The sequence below is a fragment of the Ruditapes philippinarum genome, unplaced genomic scaffold, assembly GCF_026571515.1.
Source record: "Ruditapes philippinarum isolate M1 unplaced genomic scaffold, ASM2657151v2 ctg2128_1_1_1_1, whole genome shotgun sequence".
Classification (NCBI taxonomy): Eukaryota; Metazoa; Mollusca; class Bivalvia; order Venerida; family Veneridae; genus Ruditapes; species Ruditapes philippinarum.
Window position 1 is genome coordinate 161,560 of NW_026863772.1, and position 11,108 is coordinate 172,667.

The 11,108-nt window shown below is 32.7% G+C and overlaps 1 protein-coding gene across 1 annotated transcript in view; it reads left to right on the forward strand.

Annotated features, from left to right (window-relative positions):
* The window catches only part of LOC132723294 (DNA repair-scaffolding protein-like), a 39,518-nt gene extending 30,248 nt beyond the window's left edge, over positions 1-9,270 (forward strand). The window contains exons 16-21 of the mRNA XM_060707968.1: positions 1,818-2,012; positions 2,495-2,651; positions 3,338-3,499; positions 4,131-4,224; positions 4,589-4,697; positions 5,261-9,270. Of these exons, the coding sequence (XP_060563951.1) occupies positions 1,818-2,012; positions 2,495-2,651; positions 3,338-3,499; positions 4,131-4,224; positions 4,589-4,697; positions 5,261-5,425 (882 nt within the window). The 3' untranslated portion in view covers positions 5,426-9,270. The remainder of the gene's footprint in view (positions 1-1,817; positions 2,013-2,494; positions 2,652-3,337; positions 3,500-4,130; positions 4,225-4,588; positions 4,698-5,260) is intronic.
* The last annotated feature ends 1,838 nt before the right edge of the window (positions 9,271-11,108 follow it).

Below are 11,108 nucleotides of genomic sequence, written 5' to 3' on the forward strand. Positions count from 1 at the left end.
CTAGGGCTGGGAACGAATAAAGAATTTGATGTTCGAATATTCGTTTTCCATATTCGAATATATTCGAATATTCGTTTTTACAACATTTGTTCCAATATTTCTGGTTGACGTATACGTATCCCAAATTGATTGCGTCGAATACTATACTACTATAATATGCTTGGAATTATCGACGATTGAAAATAACTTTATTACTTCGTAAAAGTTTTTTATTTTTATAAATTGTAATTCGACATATATGTTTACTTTTGAAATGAATTTATAATTTGATTGCCTTTTGTTTAGTTAATCCGACTGCTGATCATTTGTCTTATTTACGGGAGGTAACTCACTTGACTTGATTGACAGTAATATGAATTACCGTGGCCTCTAAGCCCCCATAACACATAATTATATTGAAACTTAACTTGTATTAAATATTTTTTTTATTTATTTATAATTTTAGATAAGGTTTAAAATATTCTTTAGATAAATTTAGCTATAACGCAGTAAATATCACACAGAGTCTAATTTCTACGGAATATATATATTCTGACGGAATATATAGACACTTACCATGCTTTCATAAAGCACCGATTAATGAGTGTCGATTTTTTCGTCTTCACAAAATTTAAGACAATTATTGATTAATCGGAAAGATTATAGCACAGAAAACAATAAATAAGGTAATTAAAATTCAGAAAAATTACATTATAAACTGTTAAACAGGTAAATTGCAAACTGTGAAACGGGTGCCCTTTTGATCAACTAGACCCCAAAGTTTTCACAGTTAATTGGCGATAATCGTTGACACGCGTCATACAAACGTGTGAACACCTGGTAAAGTAAAAATGGTTTAATTTTACGTTCTTAACCCTTTACCTCATATATACGCGAAACAACGCACTTTCGACCCCCTCCCCCCCCTTTTTGTAGGCCTCAAATAGTGAAAAAATGTCCTATTTGGGCCCCAAACACATGTTTTCGTTTGAGAAATTTTGCTAAAAAAAATGAGCACTTTTTCGGCGCCGTCCCCCATCCAAAAGATACATCAGGGGGTTGCCAGAAGGGGGATGTGCCCCTTTCTGTTAGGGGGGTTTGAATGAGTCCCCCCTCATCGCCAAGAAAATTTTGGACTTGTGAGAGGCTAAAAATGACCCCAGGTCGATCATAATGTAATGTGTAACCAACGCTGAAAAGCCTTTGACTCTATCTCAATCCCTTGAGAAGTTGCAGCACTTTGAAATAAATTTTGATGGAAAAAATCGAGGCAAAATAGTGATTTTTGGCAATTTTGAGATGTCCCCTCGTTGCCATGGTAACAGGAAATTTAAGACTGAGCATGTTGTTACAAAGGCAATGGTCCAGTCAACATTTGTGCCAAGTTTGATTAGTATTGAAGCATTTTTCATAGTTTCATAGCAGTTTGAACTTGTAACACGAGGCTTTTCAGTGAAAACGGCCTTTTTTCACAATATGCTCATGGGGGAAAGGGTTAAGTGAAATTTGAAAGTAATAATAAAAAAACCTTTCTGTTTTTTCGAATATTTGTATTCGCTTTTCAATGTTCGAATATTCCGTAGTGTTTCGAATATTGGAATATTCGAATATAACTCCTGGCCCTAGTTTTTACATTGAGCCCTTGGTCACATATGTTAAAAAAAGTGCAACAATGACACATGGTTAAGAGAATCTATCTATTAATGAGCGTTTTTTTCTTTGTTAATTTATACCTACATGCACAGATTTTTATGCCAGAATATCTTGTTTGTGTTTGAAAAAATTAACATTTGAATGTTGAAAATAAAACTTAATTAGAAGAATAATTTATATTTCAGGGTCGAATGGCTGAACCTCCAGGTTTCTGTTATATTCTTCATGAGACTAATATGTCACCATTTACTCTTGAAAAATGCTCCAGCAATATTTTACCTTGTAAATCTCCTGTATATATACAACTGTCTGAGGTGTGGAAATCTGAGGCTATGAGGAGAACATCGTGTGTTGTTAAAGTGTTCTATATACATTCAAAGGTATGGTACAGTAAAAAAATAGTTCTATATCTATTCAAATATTTAAATGTTAAAAATATAGCACTGGCATATGACATTAAGTGATCTGTGAAAACTGGGGACTAATATGGCTGAGTAGTTATAATATACAACTTCAAATTACTTGCCTCCTAGATCTGTGGGTTCGATTCCTGTCAGGGAATTTACATTATTTTTTGTATGGAAGCTATCCAGGTATCTGAAAGATAGGTGGTTCTACTCAGGTGTCAGCTTGTGCCTGAAATAATGCACAAATGTTTCCTTGGCCAGTAAAGGTGGAAAATCCTCTTATTACCTTACAGTATCAATGTGACTTTAAACCCGGCATAAATAACAACAAAAAACACTGTAAAAACTGGATTAGGTTGACATAAAACCAAGAATGTTATAAGTAAATGTTTTGAAAGAACTTTCGTTATGTATTATGTGAAAGAATGACTTATGTTGTATATTTTATTTTGTAGGAAAATATGACAATATTATACGTAACAGACTATAGTTTGAGGAGTCTTCACTCGTACAGTATGATACATGTATCCAGTGCCTGTGATTTCCCATCTAAACTGTCATCTTTGTCAGAGAGGGCTGTACTCATTCTGAGGGATCTTTTTCTGAGTCAGGGTAAGTTTTGTTTTCATTGGTTAATAAAACACACAGAAAAAAGGAAATATGTTGGATATTTCTCTTCAAAGAAATAATAATATTTGGGAGTCTGCCTTGCTGGATTGTAGGACAAAATAAATCGACTAAAAAAATGAATTTTTCTCATCCTTCTTTTTGTATTTCTGTTACACATAAATATTTCTTGTTCTCATTTAAGAAATTCATTATAATTGCAACACCTTGACGTATTTATATGTTACAAAAAGATCAGGTTGATTTATTCTATTTCATTACTAAGAAACTAGTTGATTCTTTTAGTACTTACCTGGATAGTCTTTTTCTCCTACTTGCATTGTTAACAGGTCCTCATAAACCTTGATCACACTCGGAAAGGGAATTCACATGTATATTGTATTGTTTGAAAATAATTCTGGAAAAATTTTGAGGATGGAACAAATTCATGTTAAGTCAGAAATCCTACATTAAGTTTGAAAAAAAATTCAGTTTGAAAAAAAAAGCAAAATGTGTTTATTTATTTATACATACAGTTTTCTTTAATCTGTAGAATAACATTTTAACTGTATTAAGACTGTCATATTTAGAATTTCTAGTGTTCAGTTAACTTGCTTTGTCTTAGTATTAATGGATAATAAAACATTTTCTTTTGTCACATTAGTTAATGTTGTATATATCGATTATTTTAGGAGAACTACATGCTGATGAATATACCAGTATATCTCTATCAAATGACATGTTAAACGTTGATGCTTCACTAAGTAGAGAAATAAGTAGATTACAGCAGGTGTCCATTGATGTAACAGATATACATAAAGGAGTCACCGAAGATGATTTATGTATAATCAAAGGTTAGAATTTTAGCAAGTTTTTAAATGTAACTTTCCTTAACTTAAATTTCTTGATGTATTATTTAGTAGATGTGCCCTCAATTGTTGATTATATTAGACAGGCACATTCAAGGTAGCTTTACCTTGACATAAAACTTTTTGTGCTCCTTAATATATTATTTTAAATAGTTATCTTAGTTAAATTATTAGTATTCCTTTTTAGAGAACTAAATTCACAAAAAAATATGTGGCAATTATTTGGAAATCACCTTTTAATATAGAGGTCCCTGTACTACATAAAGTTGCAGTTCTCACATAAAGTCACATACTTTGCTTGATGTTTAGAAACACTTGTTGAAGATTGAGCAAATATATGATTATTGTACATACTCAGTCATAAGTCACATTTTTGGCCATCTTAATTTAGTTACAAAGTAGAGACTGCGTCTTACAAGCGAGACCTAATTGGAAGATATTTTTCCATTGTAAAGCACGTAAAAAGTGTGTGTTTGATACATGTACATGATATTTTTATTGTAAGAGCCTTCATCACCAGTTAGGCTAAGAAGTTGCCATATACAATCATGTCCACTAATTGTGATAATGTAACTAAAGTCTATACACTCCTGATAGTATATGATTAATTTACCAGGGGAGATAACTGAGGTAGACGAGGATTCAGCATACAGCTGGGAAGCATGTGTCTACTGTAACAGTGACCAACTCCAGGATGTATCTTCTCAGGGGTACAGTATCGATAAACTGTCCATTTTTACATTTTATTGTCTTAGAAACTAATTTGAGTTAATACTTATAAATGGAGGGTAGTGAAAGACAACAGAGATTATCTGATCCAAAAATAATGTCTAGAATTGTTTAACCATTAGTAATTATAAATGGGGCAGTGGTTCTACTTGCAACCCCTATTTTCAATACTCCATGCATCCACTTCGGGACTGGTAAAAACATTATTATAAGCGATATTGTTATAAGTAGAGTTTACTGTAGTAGTATAATAATGTAACATTCATCCATTATATTGATCTGTACTCTAAAAACTAGATTACAATAACCCCGAAGTAACACAAACTAATACTTGTTTTATTATAGAAAAATTAAGTGCCTAGCTTGTAAGAAAACATTTGAGGAAGCTGTAACAAAAATGAAAATGGAGGTTATAGTTACCTGTGAGAAATCCAACATTCAGGTGAAAGTTGATGTAGGTATTCTCTTTTTATTCTATTTGGTTGTTAATGTTCTCTTTCATTTATAATGTTAACGACCTAAAGTAATTAGCCTTTGTTAACATGAAGGAGTCGGGCCAGCCTGTACATTACATGTAGTCTGATCAAACTCTATACTGTTTGTAACTCGATTATATTTTAATATCAAACACCCCATGCTTAAATTGGACTGTTCCGAATTCAAACATGTTACATAATTTCATCAAGGGTTAAAAATGTTTTGTGTGCAAGCACTCTCAGTTGAGATATACATGTATATTTCATTAACTATTGCATTTTAATTTTAAACATGTATTTTCAAAGATCATCTACTGACAGATTTAAAACTGATAAATTTATTCAGCTATGGCCCTTACAAAAATCATTGACAATTTTAAGTTTAAGTGAAATAAGTCTGTTGGTATAAAGCAGTAAAATTAAGCAATGGCTATAAATAAAATTGCACATATCTCCTGGCTGATATTAGCCTGTCATTATTATGGCTAGAAAAGAAACATGTATCTTAAAAATATTTAAAGATATTTACTTACTTTTTCAGTTAGTTCAGGGGACTATAGAGAATCTGTTACCAGCAGATGAAATGGACGATGAAGGCTACGAGTTATCAAGTGTCCTTAGTAAAAAGATAGGACCATTAACATGTGTAGTTACATCCAGCAATAGTGATATATTTCATCTTAAACAGATTCATTTGTTAACTTAAAAACACCTTTCATTCTTTTTGATACCATTTACCATGTTTAATGAGTCATTTTTTTTGTTGTTCATTGATTGTTTTATTAGCACCACTTTTTAAAGAAGAAAAGTGAAGCTATTGTACTTCTCATTTGCAATGGTTAAACTTTTCTTTAAGGTCCGCTTAAGCAATTTAAGGTCCATCAGTAACTATTAAAGCTGTTCATTTCAAAACGGCAGATGATCCTAAAATTATTTTTATGTTATGCCCCTTGTTCTATGTTGCTTTTATTTAAAGCTGCATTTTATATATATACAAAAAATTTTTGCTGTCAGCCTTAAAATCGATCATTCTACAGTTTCATTAACTTTTATTTTTAACAGTATATTTGTAAATCTAAGCAATTATTGTGCAAAAAAAAATGATTTTAAAAAGAAAATTCCATGGTAACACTTAAGGTGGTATACAAATTCTAACATGCAAATGATTGCTTTAATTAGATCATGTATGCGCTTCATCACAGTGTTAAACTGGACCATAGCAAATGTAAGATTTTCTGTGCAAACAAACTTTTACCATTATAGTATGTTCGTTGATTTTCTATATATGTTGGGGTGACCCAAAGGGCGGAGATTCTGAAGCAAACAAAAATTGCACTTTTGATTTCACCACAATGGGGTTGCAGACATTTACTCTTATAAAGCTCATTTTGATTGTCTAGATACCAAAATTAGAATTGAAGTTGATATAAAACCTATTTTATTAACGAAATGTAGCTATTTCTGTTTTTATCAAATTTATAAAATGCAGCTTTAACTATCAGGCAGTGAGAAAATAGGAACGGGCTGGCTATGGACATGTCTTGTTCAGCTTTATTTGTAAATGACATGAGGATGTCATAATTAATTATTTTTAAATCGGTAAAAATAGTAGGGCTGCATTAAAGTGAAACAAATCACTGGTATTCATGTGCAGTGCATTTAGGTTAAACTCAAGAGGTAAAATTTACCTCTACTAGTAGTACAATGTGTATGATAAAATCCCCATTTTGTTTCTTCCTTTTTATTAATCAGATATCATATGTAGCTCATATTGAGCTCAGGTGAGATATTTTGATTATGCTTTATGAACTTCTTCTTTTTATAAACACTTTATAAAAACTTCTTCTTCTAAATCCCATGGCCATTTTTGATGATCTGGTCCATCGGACAAAAGAACAAGACTTTACTATAAAAAAAATTCAAATGACATGTTTTCTTGAAGCGTTGCACAAGTTTTGATGAAATTAAAGAGGGTTAATCATTGTGTGATACAGTACCAAATTTGACAACATTAATTTAGTCTGTTGAACAAAATAGCCGGCAGAGCTAGAAATAGAAATGCACTTTGCACCAGTTCATTTTTGACTTAAGGTGGCATGCAATAACAGAGGTTATCACATCTTGCAATTAGGTGATGAATTTTACCATGATTCTTTTTAGGTGAGTAATCCAGGGCTGTTATTGATCTCTTGTGTTCTTGTTAAATACAATTGTAAAAAATCCATGAAATGATTAAAATATCATATGCATCTGAATTATTTTGTTTTAACATTGATTAGATGTTGTAATTTGGGAATTATTTTTTTAATGAATTGATTATTGCACTGTTTTTTGCGGTACTTTAATGAATAGTTTAAAATAAAACTAGATAGAGACAAATGACAGAGGGCTAAAAATTGTTATATTTTTTCATGAATTGTAAATAATTATACCCCCGCACAACAAAGTTGTAAGGGGGGTATACTGGAATCAGCTTGTCCGTCCGGCCGTCCGGCGGTTTTTTCTTGTCCGCCCAATAACTTAAGATTCCTTTGACCCTTAGTCTTCATATTTGGCATGGAGGTTAGTCATGATTAGTAGATGACCCCTATTGATTTTGAGGTCACTAGGTCAAAGGTCAAGGTCACAGGGGCCTTGACTTCAAAAGGCTTGTCCGCCCAATAACTTAAGATTCCTTTGACCTACAGTCTTCATATTTGGCATGGAGGTTAGTCATGATTAGTAGATGACCCCTATTGATTTTGAGGTCACCAGGTCAAGGTCACAGGGGCCTTGACTTCAAAAAGCTTGTCCGCCCAATAACTTAAGATTCCTTTGACCCTTAGTCTTCATATTTGGCATGGAGGTTAGTCATGATTAGTAGATGACCCCTATTGATTTTGAGGTCACTAGGTCAAAAGTCAAGGTCACAGGGGCTTTGACTTCAAAAAGCTTGTCCGCCCAATAACTTAAGATTCCTTTGACCTACAGACTTCATATTTGGCATGGAGGTAAGTCATGATTAGTAGATGACCCCTATTGATTTTGAGGTCACCAGGTCAAAGGTCAAGGTCACAGGGGCCTTGACTTTAAAAAGCTTGTCCACCCAATAACTTAAGATTCCTTTGACCCTCAGTCTTCATATTTGACATGGAGGTTAGTCATGATAAGTAGATGACCCCTATTGATTTTGAGGTCACCAGGTCAAAGGTCAAGGTCACAGGGGCCTTGACTTCAAAAAGCTTGTCCGCCCAATAACTTAAGATTCCTTTGACCCACAGTCTTCATATTTGGCATTGAGGTTAGTCATGATTAGTAGATGACCCCTATTGATTTTGAGGTCAAAGGTCAAGGTCACAGGGGCCTTGACTTCAAAAGGCTTGTCCGCCCAGTAACTTAAGATTCCTTTGACCCACAGTCTTCATATTTGGCATGGAGGTTAGTCATGATTAGTAGATGACCCCTATTGATTTTGAGGTCACCAGATCACAGGGGCCGTGACTTCAAAAAGCTTGTCCACCCAATAACTTAAGATTCCTTTGACCCACAGTCTTCATATTTGGCATGGAGGTTAGTCATGATTAGTAGATGACCCCTATTGATTTTGAGGTCACCAGATCACAGGGGCCGTGACTTCAAAAAGCTTGTCCGCCCAATAACTTAAGATTCCTTTGACCCACAGTCTTCATATTTGGAATGGAGGTTAGTCATGATTAGTAGATGACCCCTATTGATTTTAAGGTCACCAGGTCAAAGGTCAAGGTCACAGGGACTTTGACTTCAAAAAGTTTGTCTGCCCAATAACTTTAGATTCTCTTGACCCACAGTCTTCATATTTGGCATGGATGTTGATCATGACTATAAGATGACCCCTATTGATTTTGAGGTCACTGGGTCAAGGTCACAGGGACCTTGACAAAAAAAAAGCTTTTCTTCTCAATTGCTAAAGAATGTCCTGTCCGCAATGTATTGATTTTGACATTTTCACATTTGAAGCATGTAGAATACATAAGTTAGCAATGCACTGGCTTAGTAACCTCAGATTTGGCAGGGAGGTTGTCCTTGAGCTCTAAATGGCCACTGTTGATTCTGACAAAGTGGTATGCGGGGGTATTCACGCCATGATAGTGGCAGTTCTAGTTTACACAAATTTAAGGGTAACAACTTTTGAAAATCATTTATTTAAATATTTGTTGTATTAGCACAACTAACAAATTGTTGTTATGTATATATGAGGGCATTCTTTCTTTTCATTTATTTTTTTTTTTTTTTTGAAAATGATTTTTCTGTAGATTCTCATGCTAGGTTTTGAATTATAGATAAACTGTTTAGGGTTGTAAAATAACAATAAAGATAAAAACAATACAGGATAAAAAGTGTGAAACATTTACACTGTATAAATCAGGCATTTCAACTCACAAATGTCTTCTTATAAATGTAATAAAATTAGAAAAATGTGTTTTTTGTTGTACCCTCATGTTACATTAGGTAAAGTGTTGGCAGCTTATTATATTGTCTTTAATAGTTCTTCTTTATTTTTTATTATAAAGCAATAAAGTTGAAAGTCCAAGATTTGATGTTACTTGTTTTCATTTTTTCACAGTGTATATTTTATAAGACCGTTGCATAGTATTAATCCAGATTAATGTCCATGCTAGAGTAATGATTCCCCAGTTTCGTGTAAATCCAAAGTTTTATGAAGAAAAAAAAGTGATGAAAGGTTAATTTAGCCATTCTGTTTTCAAATGTTTTTGTAACATGTAGCCTTTACTGTAGGGGTGAAAACTTACACCTAATGATAAGTTACTGTAGAGGTCAAAATTTACTTGCAATTTTAAAATTTAGATTGAGGTCAAAATGTGTGCAAACATTTACTGTAGAGTTCAGTATCTTCATGCAGTGCTCACTTTGGAGGAAACCTATACTGTAAAAATGTCAAGTGCCTCTAGTGCAAGTCAAAATAACTAAATTAAAATCCTGTTATGTTATTGCTAAATAGTATGCAGGCGGACCATGAAATGATTTTTGCACAATAGATCCAACTGAGTGAAAAGCAATCCAACATTTTTGGATTAATATGACTGAATGATTGATTATAATATCTAAAATTTGCACACAAGTTACTTGTCTTTACTAAAAACAAATGGTCAAAATCTTGAGAAAAAAAACTTCCATTCCTTCAGGTAAAAAAAAGTCTTGTTTTAGTCCTTAAATTGGTCCAGACTTAATCAAATAGTACATAAACAACAACAAAAAATCTTTCCAGTTTCTTCATATTAAAAAAATAAGTAATGTCCCTCAAATGAGTTACTGAAGATTCTCTAAATGGTACAGCAAGTGTGAGACTAGTCAACATGAAAAATAAATGTAGTATGGAGGCAGAATCTATAAATTAAACAAACTTGGTAATAATATCACTGCTGTTTTGACTACTGCATAAAGCTTGTTTATTTTTATTTGCAGTCTGTTATTTTCTTGCCAGGCTCTTTTATACATTATTATCAAAAAACATTCAGCCTTGCACTGTCGTCATGCAAAATGTCCAGGTAAAAAGGGGAGGCAATTGTGATATATTTTTTTAACACTAGTATAAAGTAGTTGCCCTTGCTGAATTGCAGATTTGTTCTATAAAAAGAGGGAAGAAAATTAACTTATTCGTTTTGTTTAACTTGTATGAATGTTAGTAATATTTAAATCGTCTTGGTCTATTCAAAGAGATCAAAATCTGAGATTTTTTGAAAACATTAAAAAAAAGACCAGTTGTAATATATGACATAATTACATGGTTCTATTGTTTGATTGATTGAATAAACTTGTTTCTATGCGACACCCAAAGGCAGCTGTTTTAGATTTAGTATCATTTTTTTCAAAACAAGAAAACTGTGGAGTAAAAATAATGGTATGTTTGCTTTCATTAAATTCTTATTTAGTTGTTAACTCAATTATTGATCTTTTGTCTTAAATATTTAAGATGATATTTTTTCTATCAAAATGTGTTACAGGATGTATACATTGTATTAATAAGATAAAATTGACAAATAAATATTTTTTGTTTACCCTTTAAATGACTTTACCCACTGTGGGAAAATGTCTCATTATAACTTACCCACTGTGGGTAAATGTCTCATTTTAACTTATCCACTGTGGTTAAATGTCTCATTTTAACTTATCCACTGTGGGTAAATGTCTCATTATAACTTATCCACTGTGGGTAAATATCTCATTATAACTTACCCACTGTGGGTAAATATCTTATTATAACTTACCCACTGTGGGTAAATATCTCATTATAACTTACCCACTGTGGGTAAATATCTTATTATAACTTACCCACTGTGGGTAAATATCTTATTATAACTTACCCACTGTGGGTAAATGTCTCATTATAACTCACCCGCTTTGGGTAAATG